Source organism: Hydra vulgaris, chromosome 08, assembly GCF_038396675.1.
Source record: "Hydra vulgaris chromosome 08, alternate assembly HydraT2T_AEP".
Lineage (NCBI taxonomy): Eukaryota > Metazoa > Cnidaria > Hydrozoa > Anthoathecata > Hydridae > Hydra > Hydra vulgaris.
In genome coordinates, this window is record NC_088927.1 from 35,640,641 (window position 1) to 35,657,608 (window position 16,968).

The 16,968-nt window shown below is 30.7% G+C and overlaps 1 protein-coding gene across 4 annotated transcripts in view; it reads left to right on the plus strand.

Annotated features, from left to right (window-relative positions):
* The first annotated feature begins 7,164 nt into the window (after positions 1-7,164).
* LOC136083792 (ribonuclease H2 subunit C-like) overlaps positions 7,165-16,968 on the plus strand; it is a 34,567-nt gene continuing 24,763 nt past the window's right edge. For 3 of the 4 annotated variants that reach the window (XR_010640096.1, XM_065803569.1, XM_065803571.1), the window contains exons 1-2: positions 7,197-7,335; positions 7,432-7,606. Coding sequence is in view for 3 of the 4 variants with exons in the window: in XM_065803569.1 (XP_065659641.1) it covers positions 7,474-7,606 (133 nt within the window). In the remaining variant the exon portion in view is untranslated. Of the gene's footprint in view, positions 7,336-7,431; positions 7,607-16,968 lie in introns of all 4 variants that reach the window. The other variant, XM_065803570.1, reaches the window with a different exon arrangement.

Consider the following 16,968-nt stretch of genomic DNA (forward strand, 5'->3'; position numbering starts at 1 on the left):
TTCAAAAGGTGTGCCGTGTTTTGATGAAACGTTGTTGATTAAGAATACAGACATGGGTATACCACATTTTGCTCTTGCATTTGTTCCTTTTACCGTCCGATGAACTCTTTCAACAGTTCCATTTCCCGATGGTTTTTCAACAGCTCGATAAATAAGTCTTATTTCCTACTTCGACACTATAGTTTGCATAGTCTGAGATCTAAACAACTTAGAATTATCTAGGAGAATTTCGGAAGGAGGTCCAAGCAATGACCATATTGTTTCTAACCATTGAACAACCATTGTTGCACTTTCGTCACCTAATGGTGTCTACAATGTCTATCTGCTTGGGTTACATTCAATACAGATGAGATATAGCAACGAATCAACGTGAGTAACATCGCAGGCTACTCTTTCCCACACTTTGTTGACAGCAAGATTTCCTTTATCTCACGAAATCACATCAAATCACAGGATCAATGGAATTGCATTAATCAAATTCAGCGACAACTAATTTCACTGTGTTAACTAATTTCACTCTGTTAACATAGATATCAGCACGCGAGCATAACTCCATACTATTGGAAAATCCCATGTGTGCTATTGAATGAACTTTTTTAATCTGCTGATTATTGTGCTTATAAATGATATTACATTCTTGCGTTGCAAATTTGATTTTTATCCATTTTGCTGGCACTCGTGTGAGTTCATCAGCGATATTTTTGTTGTTGGTACCCACGTAACATTTACAGTCATGGCGTAATCCTCTACCAATTTTTCAAATGTTTGAAGCCTTCGTCGAATTAGCAATTCGTATTGCCCAGCACATTTTACAGGTTTGTCACGGGTCAATTCAGAATTTAACCAACTGAAAACACTATGTTGATATGTATTGAATCAGAATTTGGTCGGAGCCATGTCGCATCTTTTATTTTTTTTTCACCTTGCATTATCACAACTCCTTTTGCCAGCGAGCTTGCATCACACCATACAGTTAGAGATGTATTTGGTTTGACATTCCATACGCCTTTTATCGGATCGCGTTTGATGAATTTATCCTCGGCTTCCTGCATCATTTTTAATTAACGTACTTATTCGTAATAGGCTCATCCCAACCTGCTTTGTTTGTACATCACTTTATAAAGCTGCATGCGAGTCTCAACCATCCAGCAACTGGTAGATTAGCAACCAGATTAACACACAATGACAATACCTCCTTCTTGGTGAGAATATTTTTAATAATGGGAATCTCGCGTCCTCTCTTCCAAAACATTTCCTTCGTAGATGGATTTACTGTTAATTCCAATCCTAGTGCACGAACTGAGTTTTCGCCAAAATATTCCGGCTTTTTTGCGTAAAGACCCCATCTCTTCATATGAGCCACCAGCTTTCTTCCATTTCCATTGGCTGTTAAGGTGTCATCAATATATCCTCTTCTTGATTTAGCAAGTGCAGAATTTTGTTGGAGAACATATCGTAGTATTGAGCTCATCATCACGGGTGCTAGGTTCAAACAAAAGCCCAAACGTGTAAGTGCATATCATTGATCTTTGTAAATGACAGTTTGGTAAGGCCAATGTCGTTTGTGCACATGAATTTGCTCTTTTCAAATCCATTACCGAGTCGTTGCTATTTTTACTTATGAGTCTCCGATCTCTCTGTCCCAGTGAAAATGCGCACATGGGATACGTGTGGATTTTTTTCATATGTAACCCATGTGGGGATTATTATTTTGTCCCATGTGGGTTTCGTATGGTAAATCCCACATGGGTTTTATATGGTAAATCTTACATGGGATATAGGTGGAAAATACTACATGTTATAGATCTTAAATGCCACATATATTTTAATCCAAATGGTATAAAAGTAGTCAATACCAGATAAATCAAAGTCCGAATGCTTCTATGATAATTTTAAAAAATCCTTTAATCTAAAAATTACTTAAATAGTTATTTAAAGTTAATTGTCGAAGCTTTCAGGGAGGCTTAATTTAATCTGTTATTTGCTACTTTATTTTGAATCCCAAATGGGATTCAAAATGTGTAGCATTTTTGATCTTTTACATGTGATGTTTTCCACCAATAACCTATGTGGGATTTACTATAAACTATTATAACAAAATTTTATAAAATTAAAAAACGTGTAGCAAATTAAATTTATTTTAAAATATGTTATTAATAAATATATTCAAAATAAATATTGAAAATATTATTTTTTTTGCGATTTACACGCCGTCTTTTGTCGATTGAATGAATTAAGTAAATCGCTTCGGCTTGCATTATACCAAGGTTTTTAGTATCTTCTAACTTTCTTCAAACATTTTCTAAAAAAATTTATATATATAAATATAAATATATATATGTAGAGAGAGAGAGAGAGAGAGAGAGAGAGAGAGAGAGAGAGAGAGAGAGAGAGAGAGAGAGAGAGAGAGAGAGAGAGAGAGAGAGAGAGAGAGCAATTTTAATAAGGAACCTTATTATTTGAGCAATTTTAATTATTAGCCAGGTTAAAGTCATTAATGACTACAACATTTCACAAATAACTATTTCCTAATTTATTACTTACAATGACTAACGTATTATGGGTAATTGAACCCATATTATGGGTAATGAGCTTGAACTCATGAAGAGAATTCTGAAAAAAGTGATCAATTAGGATAAAAGGTTAAACAAAAAACAAAAACAAAAATGTAGAAACCTACTTTACGATGATGTAGACATTGGATGCAATAGACACCGGATGCAAAAGCATCTTTACTTTTTCGTCACACATAATATAATATTCTGAAACTAATAAACAAACATCTAAATTTCTATAAGTAAATTTATTCTTTGATCATTGTCTTCATACCCTATCTTATTTTTATATCATAATCTATTATGGTATTATTCATATAACACATCACAACACTAACTATTATTAAATTTGTGATGTTCAAATATATATATATATATATATATATATATATATATATATATATATATATATATATATATATATATATATATATATATATATATATATATATAAAATTAAAACAATAAAATTGATACAAAATTTCACTTTAAAACGAATACCATTAACATTGTGATGATAATAGCATTAGGAAACTAGTATTTTTGTATTATTATTATAATACTATAAATAAATAGTTTTTTAATTCATTTTATAAAATAGAGTCTTACAACTGATAATCAATGGAAATAAATATAAATTATAAAAATCATGTAAGCTTCATTTATTATTTCTAAATACTATATTTAGTCTATAAAGTTAAAATCAATTTAGAGCATCGTTATTAGTTCTTCTGCAATTCGCACGTCCGCCTGCGCCACTCGAATTTATAAAATAGGTGATCAAAGCTTGCTCAATAGATAGGTACTCAGCATTACAACGTTTTTTTCTTACACTTTCTAAAAAGAAATATGACAAATTGATTACTTTTTATACCTAAATCATAGGGTCATCTATGCATAATGATGTCAGATAATGACCCGGTTTATCGAACACCAGCCCCCTTTTCAAACTTGGTCAATTTTTTCCAGTTCCCATTGAAAATGATGTCAGTTTTTGTTATCATATGATGATGGAATATATGAATTTTTAATATAATGTTAAAAATGCATATACCATCAATTTTTTTCTGGTTTAGTTATACATTTATTCTCAACAGTACTCAATTTAAGTAAAAAAAAAAACATAAATTGTTCTTTCAGATAAACAAGCTTATTTCTTAATTTAAATTGTTTTTCCGATGATCCTGTACAGTTTTAAGCAGCAAAAGCAAGAAGATTTTATAGCCATTGTTGGTGTAAATACCTCTAAAACCTGCTCATAGATTGCATAAACTTAAATATTTTACTTTTTTTTTTTTTTCAATTTTTTAATTGACATTGATTTAGTCTCAATTACAATTATAGTCAAACTTTTCAGCTCACACTGCCCCTCTATCTACTGGCATCATTTATGGATGACCCCATAGCCTAAATATTAAATATATATATATATATATATATATATATATATATATATATATATATATATATATATATATATATATATATATATTATTTTTACTTTATTTTCGACACCTTTTGATATACAAGAAAACCTTACAAAGCTTACAATAATTCAGTTAAGATTTAATCTGAGTTATTGAAATGTAATAAATTTAACATCGATAGAAAAGTAAAGCTGTCGTCATTTAAAACGTAAAGGGTGTTGTCAAAATATGGTGAAAATAAAAATTACTATTAAAATCACGTTCAACAATGACAAACATTCTTACTGCAGTAAGAATTAGTACTAATTAACAAATTTGAACAAATGAATATAAAATAGTGAAGAAACAATGAACAAATAAGAACTTTAACTTGAACTTCAACTAAATCTTGAATTTGAATTAATTGGTACTAATTTGTTCAAGCATTACCTTAAAAAATAAGTTTATATAATAAATTATATGTATAACTAGTTATAAATATAGTTAACTATCACGAGTTATATGTATAACTATATGCATTTTAAACCATATTATTTAATTTAAACATTACTTTAGATCATATTACTTTGAAAATTGGACCCAGAGACTTTATTCCCAATAACACTGTGGTACTCCAGATTAAAAATTGAAAAGTTTCTGTAAATATTCTGATTTTGTTCCTCAATGTAGTTCGTAAGTCCCTTAAGTCTTAAGGACCTTATTACATCTAAAGTTAAAAGTTTTAGAGCCTAAAAAAAGTTACAGAAACCTATCTCCGCCCTATTTTTTTCTTTTCTAATAAAGAATATTGGAATTCTTTGACTTTCAAACCTGCATTTCTTTGTGGTACACAGCAGTGTCCCATGCATGCATACTTGGTTTTTGACACAATTTGAACTTGCATCAGTTAATTGTTTGCAGATAATGTACTCAAGAACTATATTCAAATAACTATTATATTATCCTAATAATGTCTTTTTGCACAAATCTTAATCTTATTTCTATAAAGAAAGATAAACATTATTCGTGGTATTTACATACTTGCTTGTCATTCTCTAAAATAATATAAAATATATTTACGCAATATAAATGTAGCCTCGCCGCAATCCAATGTCGATCTTAAAATTTAAGGTTTTTTTTAGTTTCCAGCCCTCAAATAAATTCCCATGTAAATCCCACAAGAAACCCACGTGGGATTTCCTATGTAAGTAAATTTTTTTTTTAATTTTTTTTTTTAATTATATATATCGTCGTTAATAGTATTTACAATAACAATGTTCATGAATAAAAGACAATATATGACAGGGGCAAAAAGAAGACTATAGTTGCCTTATCACTAAGCCCCGTAATAAATATACCGTAAATTACAATGCTAATAAAAACCGTAAAAGTTACATATGCTATAAATTATTTTTTTTATTAACGCTTAAGTTTACTTTACTTACTAAAAAGACCAACAATAAAGAAGAAAAAACAAACAAACAAACAAACAAACAAACAAAAAAAAAAAAAAAAAAGACAAAACAAAAAAAAAAAAAATAAACAGAAACAAGACTAGAGACAAAATTATTTATCATATTTATGTATTAGAATAGACAATCTTAGTAATAAACAATTATTAATACTAAATCATTAATAATAGTACTCTCATTTTAAACGCTTCAGAAGAAATTTAGTTCATTGTCGTTTAGTAAAAGATTTTGCTTAAGTTTAGTTTTAAATTGATTAAGTGAAGAAAGTGGTTTAAGATCATTATTTAAAAGTGTATTCCAGAATTTAGGTCCTCGGTTTGTGATTGAGTATTTAGTGGCAGAATCGTATGTTTTGGATTGAGTATAGTTATTATTTTGAAATCTTGTGCTGTATATGTGGTTTATTTTTTTAAATAAAGAGTTGAATAAATATGGTGCCATTTTTTTATCAAGTTTAAACATAAATATAAGAACATGATAGAGATTTAAATTATAAACATTTAGAATATTAAGTTTACTAAAAAGTATTTTTGAATGAGAGAAGCGATTTTCATTTGCAATAATCCTAATGGCGTGTTTTTGTTTACATAGAAGTTTACTTAGCTTTGTAACATTGGTGCTGCACCAAGCAATGTTAGCATAGTTTAGGTAACAGTGTATAAATGAAAAGTATATGTATTTAAGACAAGATTGGTTTAAGACCTGTTTAGCTTTATACAGTATACCAATATTTTTAGAAACCTTATTCTCAACAACACTTATATGTTCTCTCCATGTAACATTTTCATCGAGTATTACGCCCAAAAACTTTGACGATATTTCCCTTTTTATTATATTTTTATCAATAAAAAGATTTGGAAGTTTAAGTGGAATATTTTCTTTTTTATGAACACGATGATGGAATAATGTGTATTTAGTTTTAGTAATGTTTAAAGATAATTTATTGGCTTTAAACCATTGGGTTAGGTTATCAAGTTCTTTGTTAACTGTTAAAAATAAAATATTAATGTCTTCATGAGAATAAAACAAATTCGTATCATCGGCGAATAAAGTTGTGTTTAAAATATTAGAAAATTTATATAAGTCATTGACATAAATTAGAAACAAAAGGGGCCCTAGAATTGATCCCTGGGGAACACCGCATGTAATAATCATATTATCCGTTTTACCACCATCGTAAGAAATATATTGCTTCCTATTAGACAAGTAACTTTTAAACCGAGCCAAGTTAGAATTTTTGATGCCATAGAACTCGAGTTTGGACAAAAGAATTAAATGATCGACAGTATCAAAGGCTTTACTTAGATCTATGAAAACACCTAAAGTATATTTTTTTTCATTGAAACCTTTAAATATATTGTGGACAAGATGTAAGATTGTGTGATCAGTAGAATGACCAGATTTAAAACCAAATTGTTTATTGTACAAAATATTATTTTGGATTAAGAAAGAATAGAGTCTATAATACATATCGTATATACATTCGTATATACATACATACGTATGTATATACATACATACATTCGTATATACAGAGTCGTATATACATAATTCGTTCAAGAACTTTTGAAATACATGTAAGAACAGAGATCGGCCTATAATTGTAACCTATAAAAGTGACAAATATAAAAGTGACATAATTGTAGCCTATAAAAGTGACAAATTTCCATACGGATACAACATGGGAAAATCCGTCCCACGTAAATCCCATCAAACCCACACGGAACTCATCTGGGACGCGGTTTTATTTTTCACTGGGGTAGATGGCTTTTACATAGGAGTTAAGTTCGCGATAATCAAGAACGGTCTTATCTTCTTTTCTTTTCGGTCTTTCTTGAATGACGCACGTCAACGGTAGTAATCCTTAAGCTTTTCCCATAATTTTGTTGTCATATTTAATAAGTATGCCTTCTTTGATCTATTCATTAATTTCATTGTTTAACGCCTCACGATGTTGATTAGATACGTTATACTGACTTATTCTGTTTTTCATTTTAGGTTCGCTCTCCCACTCCCAACTTACGATCCATTTTTTGCCAAATGTCTATATCCTTAGAGGCTAACGGTTCTATGAGGCAAGAACTAATAATACATTCTGTGCCATGCTTAATTAGTCACAATAGTTATGCTAAAGTAGATTCATTCTTTATAACCTCACATAACGATGAAACAGGTAAGTTTTTTTTAATATTTAATTTATGCTATATATTCACATCCTTAAATTTTAAAAGCTTTATTGAGAAAAAATATTAATTAAATATAGTAGAGAAAAATGTTAGATAATTCATCTTATTTAAAAAAAAAAAAACTTTTAAGATACAGTTTGTTTAACTTATATATATGTTTAATTGTATATTTTTGGTATTTTGATTATTTTTTAATTGCTGAAGTTTTTAATAACCGTGCAGAAAATATCGTAAATCATATAAATTTATCATATTGCTATCTTTCCATTGTTAGATATTCCACTAGCAAGATTTACTTTTAAAACCAAAAATGATTGTATTTACATGCACATATAAAACCAAAAGTAAGAGTATAATCAAACTTGCTTCAAACCATGTTGATTTAATGTTGATGAAGAACATTTTCAAGAAACTAATAACAAGGTTGTGTCTATCTCATATTCCGCATGCAATGATTTTGACGACTTTAATAGATATAATATAATAGTATAATAGGTATATACAACAAATGATTTAGGGATAGGTGTAATGAGGTTAACACATATTTACTGAGGGTTTTGGTTTGGAAGTGCAGTATTCCAGTCCATTATTGTTTGGCAAAATACTAATATTATAAAATCGTTGCAGGTGGGATATGATTTAGACACAACCTAGGCGGGTTATTCCATATATATGGTGACATTTCTACTGCAAAAGATGAAAATATAAGCAAGGAACTTAATAAACCTTTTTTTTTTATTGGTAATTTATATATTTGGTCACGTACTATCTGAAAAATTTACAGTAAATTTTATGTTATAGTTGCATCGCTATTTCAAAATAAAATCAGTCGTGGTCGTGACAGCTACAAAAACAGAAACAGAACTTGTTTAAATAGTTTTGTTTTTTTGTAGAAAACTTTCAACAAATTAAAAATTTAATCTTTTTAATTATTTTTATAGGATGTTATATTAACTATAATACATTTTTTTTTTTTTGTTTTACATAAAACAGTAGCAGGCAAAAAGTTGCGTATGCACTATCAGATAACATTACATTTTAGATATTTTTAAGGTATATTTTAGCATTGCCAAAGTTTTTAAATATATATACACAATTTAAACAATGTTTATAGTTATCCTTAGAAAAATAAAATAAATATCAACAAGTTTTTTTATAAAAAACTGTTTAGATTTGTTTAGTTAATTTAAATATTAAAGACATTTAAATAAACTAAACAAATCAATATACTAAATAACGATTTTTTGTTTGCTGTGTTATTCGCCTGGTAGTGGTGATATTTTTTTCATGCTAAAAATTTCATTCTTAACTTTCCAATAATGGTAAAGTCGTATATCCTCGACCTTTTCTGCTCACCCAGCCAGCACAAACACGTCTTTTTAAAATCAAAAGTGTTAGCACCTATTAGGCGTCTAAGTTCAGATAATTATTAGATATATAGTTATGTTTATCTTTGAGACGAGGAATAATAGCTGTCTCAAGCCGTCCAAAAGATGACTACTATTAGATGTCCTATATTTATCTGATTTTAGACATCTAAAAGGCGCTAACATTTTAGATGCGAAAAAACCCATCTAAAAGATGTGTTTGTGTTGGCTGGGCAGTAAAGTATCGCTTAGCTGACTATAATGTTGATCAATTTCATCTTCAGTCAAATATATTAAATTTACCGTAGAATCTTTACATATAGCTTCATAAAACTGCCACACATTTTGAATAATAACTTATCTTGCTTTAATCTTTTGCCATGCTATTCTTTTTAAAATTTCGCCGACCCCATCAATGGTTCCTTTTCTGTGGGCTGTAGCAAAAAAATTCAACTCGAAAGTTGGAATATTAAATGTCACTTGACAATACTTAAAGAATTTTACCATAAGACAGTTTTTAAATTGAGAAGATGGACCATCACTCCACAAAGTTACTTTGTGTATAGTTGAATTGGTTGCATAAGCCTTTAAAAAATATATTACAAATTTTATGCAACCCTCAAAGATAAAAAAAAAGATATAAAAATTAAACTGTTTAAGAAAAATAACTTTGAAGTCACTTCAAGGAAAACACATAAGCACAAAAACTACATGACAATAAGAGGCAATCTGGAGTGAGGGGGCTGCAAAGAATCCATTTGTTTTACCCAGTTACCCAGTGTTATAAGGTTCAAAATTAAGGTTTTAGGATAAAGCGTTGCATATATTAATAAAATTTTCATGAATTAGACAACAGCAGGTTTCAAGAGGGGTCTCTGAATATGTGAGTATTTTAAGCTGGGCGAAGTGCACAAAATTTGGAAAATTTTATCTCGCTACCAAATTCATCTGCATACAGGGCATACAATTCCCTTAATTTAAGTAACAAGTAACTTTTTTGAAATTTTTCACCATCAATTTTTATAAAGTCTTTCATACCTGGAGTCCATCAAGATATTTCTTCATGGTTGCAAAACTCTAGTACATGATTGAATACACTAGAAGATGAACGTTATATACATAATCTGCTTTTTGTGACGACTTTGGTAAAGTAATTTAATGCAATTCACAGCACGCATTTCTAATGAACTTGAATGATAGATGGGTTCTTCCATTTGACTAGAAGAAAAACAAGGAATAATAATGATACCTTGAGCTTTTTGAAGATCTCTGTTTTTACGCTGTCGTAATTTGACAAGCTCCTTATTTTTCAATTCTTGCTCTGGCAATGATTGTTGGTGACGAAATTCTTTTTCTAATTCAGTTTTCTTTTTTTCTCTATAATCTTAACAAACTTGTTTGTGCGATTTTGAGCATTGTTTTAATATTTATGTTTCCTGTATTTTAATGTAGAATATGTCAAATAAGTTATATTTTAAATTAGTTCATAACCTTTAAATACAAAGTTTTATCAATTGTTTATAACAGTGCTCTTTAATCTTTATAACTGTTTTAATTAAGGTTTTTTGAATTAAATCTTCTTCCTTGACACATTTAAACATCTATTTGATGTATATAAACATCAAAATCACACATTTAAACATCGAAACATCTGTTATTTCACGGTCGTGACAAAAAAGAAATTAGATTTCATTTTTTTCCAGACAAGGATATTATAATTTTTTATTTTACATACATATTTGCTTCAACTAAAATGCTTTTGCTAAATATTTTTTAATTTAAAAAAATTAAATTTAGGTTGTATAAAAAAACTAAATTTGTTATAATAGTCGCAGTCGTGACGGTGAAAAATGCCTTTTTTCTTTTTAGTAACAACTAATAATTAAGATAATAATAATATCACTTATTAACAAACTTATTTAATCACTAATGTTTAATCTGAGACTTAGAAATCAATAAAAAAAAATGTTTGACACAATTCCATGTTAAGAAATCCCTGTTTTTTATATCATAAAGTATTAAAAATGGCTGCCAAATTTTAAACGTAAATAATGTAATATTCTAAGGATAATGCTAGATTAAGAATCAAATACAACATAAAGTTTAAAGCGTTATTTATAAGTTATAAGTTATTTATAATATACACAGTTAAATGAAGTTCCTCAAGTAGGCAGGTCTGTTTTTAGTCCTTGACGACCTTCGAACGTCAGGCTGTGGTTCAGTCGATGGAGTTTCATGAATACTTGTAGCTTCTTCGATTTCATTGTTTGCTGTTTTCACATTTGATGTAGGAGGTGTGATAGTTGCCGGTAATTCGTATGGTAAATCAAGTTGTTCATCCTGATATGCTAGTGGTTGTTCATTGGTTTAATCAGATGTTTACGATTGCGCCGACATACTCTTCCGTACTTATCTACCACGTTGTATGATCTGGGTAACGTTAGTTTTTCTTTAACTGTCACTTTCTTCCATGTTCCATCTTGCTACGAGATTTGGGAGTTCAGATGCGTTCCGATCAAAGTATTGTTTTTGATGATTTCTGGACTTGGTGATCTGACTATAAGCATTTAAAAGAATTGCTGGTATAAGTAAATCATGGTGGACAGGTAGGGTTGTTCGCGTTCTTCTGTTCATGAGAAGTTGGGATGGAGAGTAGTCCATACCTGTGAGAGGCATGTTGAGGTATTCTAGAAGACCAAGTTCAGGGTTGTCGCATTTTTTAAGTATTTTCTTCATAATTTTTACGCCCATTTCACTGAGACCATTTGATTGGGGGTAGTTAGGACTTGATGGAGTGAAGTTGAACCCATATTCTTTTGAAAAGTTAAGGAACTCTGTACTGTTGTAGGGGTTGTTATCGGCAATGAGAGTTGAAGATATTCCGTGACGAGTAAAAATGGTTTTCATGAATTTAATTACAGAGAATGCCGTTTTGTCAGGAATGACACTGTTCTCAATAAATTTAGAAAAGTAGTCTATAACAATTACATATATTTTTCCATGCAACTCATATATGTCTGATCCTACTTTACTCTATGGTAAGTCAGGAATGTCGTGTTGAATGATTTTTTCCTTTTTGTTGTTATTACGGTATTTAAGGCATTTTTGGCAATTAAGTATTAGTTTATCAATGTCGCTGGTAAGTCCTGGCCAGTAAACAGTGTTTTGAGCACTAGCTTTTATCTTTTCGGTGCCAAAGTGTGATAAATGAAGCTGTCTTAATATGAGGGGTCTCATAGCAGTTGGTATGACTATTTTATTTTTCTTTGAGAATTATTCCCTCTGTTATGTGTAAGTTGTTTCTGATGGGCCAATATTTCTTTTCTTCTCTGCAAAGTATTTGTTGGTTTGTTTGTTATTTGAGAGAGCACAGGGTCAAGTTTAGCGTCGTGCTGTAATTGCTTTAGTCTATCTGTTGATATTGGCAGATTTTGAACTAAAGTAATAAACCATAACGTTGCAGTCCTCATTTAGGCTATCATCCTTGTCAAAATTGTTGAGGTGGGCACGTGATAAAGAGAAAGCAATGTGTAGATCTTTTCCTGGAACATATTTTACTACTATTTGATATTTTTGGAGTCTTATCAGAAGTCTTTGTATGCAAGGTGGTGCTTCTGACAGCGGCTTGTGTAAAATGTATTCAAGAGGCTTGTGATCACTTTCTATAGAGACCTGTCGCCCATAGGTATATTGGTTGAAACGTTCACAAGCAAAAACGATTGCTAAAAGTTCTTTCTCTATTTGGGCATATCTCTGTTCTGCTATAGTTAAACTACGAGATGTATAGCTGATCGGGTGACCTTCTTGCATAATACAGGCTCCTAATCCGTGTGAAGATGCATCTATCTGAATCTGGACATCTTTTGATGTGTCGAAGAATGAGAGTACAGGAGAAGATGAAAGAACCTGTTTAATTTTTTCCATAGCACTGGTATGTTCATGGTTCCATTACCAGATTATGTCTTTTTTAAGCAGCTGGCGGAGGGGAGTTGTTAACTCCGACATATTTGGGATGAATTGTTGCAGATAGTTGACCATTCCTAAGAGCCGTTGCAAATCTGCTTGACATGCAGGCAATGGGTATGCAGATATGGCTTTGGTTTTATCAGGATCAATTCTTATTCCTTCATGACTGATTATATTCCCGAGATACTTGACTTCAGGTACTCGAAATTGTATTTTTTTAAGGTTGAATCTAATTTTTCTCTCACGAGCTCGTTGTAGAATTTGTTTAAAAATTGTATCATGCTCTGCATCTGTTTTAGCTACAATGATCAAGTCATCGTGGATAGCCAGAACATTAGGAATATCACCAAAGTTAATTTCAATCATCTCTTGTGCAGCATCCAATGCGCATGATATGCCGAATGGCATGCGGTTGAATTTGTATCGACCATAAGGAGTGTTAAATGTGCATAGCTCTGAAGAAGGTTCATCTAGTTTTATATGCCAATAGCAATCAGCCATGTTTATGACAGTAAAAACTTTGTTGCCACAAAGTTTGCTAGAGATTTCTTCTGTAGATGGAGTGGATGAATGACTGGGATTGCATTTTTAGCAACTGCGATATGATAGTTTCCTTTAACTACACCAAGGCCGGTAAAAACGTCACCATAATGTTTAAAAATGTTAGCTTTATCAATTTCAACATCGTTAATGTTTATTATTTCAAGAGATTTGCAGGAACTTAGACCAAGAAGTGGTTTTACATCAGAAAGAGATACAATAAAAAATTGGCACACTTGTGAAATGTTATTCTTTTTAACAGTCAGATTGCAAGTACAGGAATATTGTTTCCACCATATGATTTTAGTCTAGTTATTGTTTTTTTGAGAAGAGGTCTTCCAGGAATAGAGTTGTAGATGTTGTATGGAATGACGTTGTATTGGGCTCCAGTATCTAATTTAAATGTTATATTTTTGTTGTTGACTGTAATATTTGTGGTTAAATCTTCAGTGCATTCCATCGATGCTGCAACATGATGAATATATAACTCTGCAACGTTAAGGTTGACTTCCTTTTGATCAACTTGGTCAATACGATTAGAATTAAAGCAATTAGTTTTGGATCGGCACACTCTAGCAAAATGGTTTAGTTTTCCACATGCTGTGCACTTTAGGCCATATGCTGGGCAAGATGAGGTAGTATGTTGTGATCCACAGAAGTAGCAAGATTTTTGTAAAGGTCTATCAATCTTTAGGGAGTTGAATTTAGTTTTGTTTCCATGTTTGTTTATAGAATCTGCCTGGATTGTATTTTCGAGTGCTTTTAGTTGCGTTTTCGATGTTTCATATGCTCTCATAAAATTTATTGTTTTTTCTAGAGTGAGCTCAGTGTCTCGAAGTAGTCGTTCTCTGGCAGCTTTAGAGTCGATACCACAGACTATTCTGTCACGTATTAGACTTTCTTCGAGGGTTCCAAACTCTCATGTTTTAGCTTTATTTCGTAAATCAATCAAGAAGTCAGTAAATAGTCTGCTGTCGTGCACTTAAGTATTGAATAAATAACGTTCATAAGTTATGCTTTTTTTTGGGCTGAAATAACATTCAAACTTTTGAACTAAAGTTGTTAATTTATCATTTTCTTCGATTGTGAAAATGAATGTATCGTATACTCTTAAAGCGTCTTCGCCAATCATTTGAAGGTAAATGGCACATTGAATATCTTCATTTTTATTATTGACTCCTGAAGCTATTTTATAAAGATTCCATCTCTGCTTCCATTTTTGCCAGTTTTCTGAAACATTGCCATTTAAATTCATGGCCTCTAATGGTCTAAGCTGTTCCATTTTAAATTAAATACAGGTTTACTTCTAGTACCATGTAATATTCTAAGGATAATGCTAGATTAAGAATCAAATACAACATAAAGTTTAAAGCGTGCATACCACCATATTTATTTTAAGTAATGATAATAACACCAGGCATATGTGTATTATGCCGAACACGGATATTACAAATAAGTCATGTATACAAATAAATGACCAAGTGAAGATATATTTTTTAGATGCACTAATGTGTCTGTTAATTTAATTTTAAAAAATCTATTTCTAATATTCAGTTTAAATATTTTTGAATTATGGCAATCTTATATGGAATGACCCAGGTTAGAGTGATGCATAAAAATAAAATTTCAAAATATGAAAGTATTTCAAAATATGAAAGTAATCACCTTCTATTATTGTTACAAATAATATAAAAAATTAAATAAAAATTTTCAGGTTTTTAAAATGATATTTAGGGGTAGCTTAATAGGTTTGAAATTTTACACAGAAACTGGTTTCATGGACTTTTGTTGAAAAGTCATATCACTGCCAGGCCACATATTTTGCATTAGCAATACATATTAATCAAACTAATTTAATCATATTAATTAATAAATTTGAAATTAATAGTAGTACTGAAAGTCTATGACTAAAACATATTAAATCCAAAAAAGTCAATTCATTGGAGTACTATCCTGATCTCCCTCAAAATGTAACGATTTTTTTGCCGTTTTGAATTATTCTCTGTGTTGTTGCACAACGTGCAAAAGAAATTGTTTCTGCTCCTTATTCTTGGTCAGCATTTCATTATACTGTGCGATTAAAGCTACACCTCTTTCAGCACAGTCATTAACAACTCTCTATCAATTCACTGTCTTTAGCCTTTTTGTAAGTGTTATCTGTGTCCCAGCTAACTGGATCAATGTCAAGCAAAGTCTGTTCATCTATTCCCAAAAGTCGAAAGAATGCTAATGTTTTTGACGTTACAAAATCTTCAATCGGCTTCAAATGAATGTCATTAACATTTCCCAATTTTTTCAGGTTGTCTTCTTGTTGTTTGTTATTCAATCATTCAATCATTTTTTGTTTTGTTTCATGTGATACATTACTTGAAAAGAAACTCAATCCAATAAGTTCTTTGCTCAATACCATAAATGGCCTTTTAATGCAGCTGTTGCCTTCTCGCTAACTTTTTTGTTAATTATTTTGTACAATTCAAGTTTCTTTATTAATTTCAAATCATTAGCAGGTGCTTCGGAAGCAAATGGACTAGAAAACCATGCATACATGTACAGAAGAGTTGAAAACAGATTGAACTCCAACAGGGATTTCTCTTCTTTTGTAATAACCTTGAATTGCTTTCGGATTATGTACATTTTTATACAGTAGATGACCTTAGCCATCCACTGTGCGTGGTGAAATGCACTTGGCACATTAAAATGTTGTCCTCTAGGAGGGATATCGCCAAGAAACATTGTCAGTTCCAAAAATTCCCCATAATCATCTCTTAGTTAGCTAACAGTTTGTAAACAACTTTTTGCGAAACTAACAGCAGCATCTTTGAGATCATTTAAATAAATATTGTTTGGACCACTGAACAAGTTTTCATCAAGACATTCAAATTCATTTTGATCAATATAGTTCCTGTTGTCTTTGAACCATTTGAATAACAAAATATCTGGTCCACTAGATGGGCCAATAAGACACTTGAATACATCTGACACAATAATTTCATGCATATGAAGACGGTATGCTAAGTGGAATAGAATTTTCTCTAATAATTTTTCGATTAATGTACATGCTCCGGAATGACAGCCGGTGTTACTCAATGTAGTGTTGAAGCACATTCCAACAATTTCTTTTTTTACTCCCCATTCTGTTAAGCTAGAAACTGTGGCATCCGCCATTGTTGCACCTGTTCCGGTCACAAGTTTGGGAACTCCAAGCAACTTTTCCGTATTTTCTCCCGTTACCAAAATTGCTAAATGATCAACTTTTTCTGAAATCGAACTTATGTCTGGTAGTAATTTGCTGTCCTAATGTACAACGAGTGGTATATCAGGATTATATTCACTTTTTATATGGGCAGCTGCTTCTTTTCTGTTTTTAATTCTGGCTCTTCGAACAGTACTAAACAACAGGGATAAATCTTCAACATTATGTCCTAAACTCTTGGCAGTTGCAGCAATAGTAAAAGTTGCCTCTTGACCTGACATTT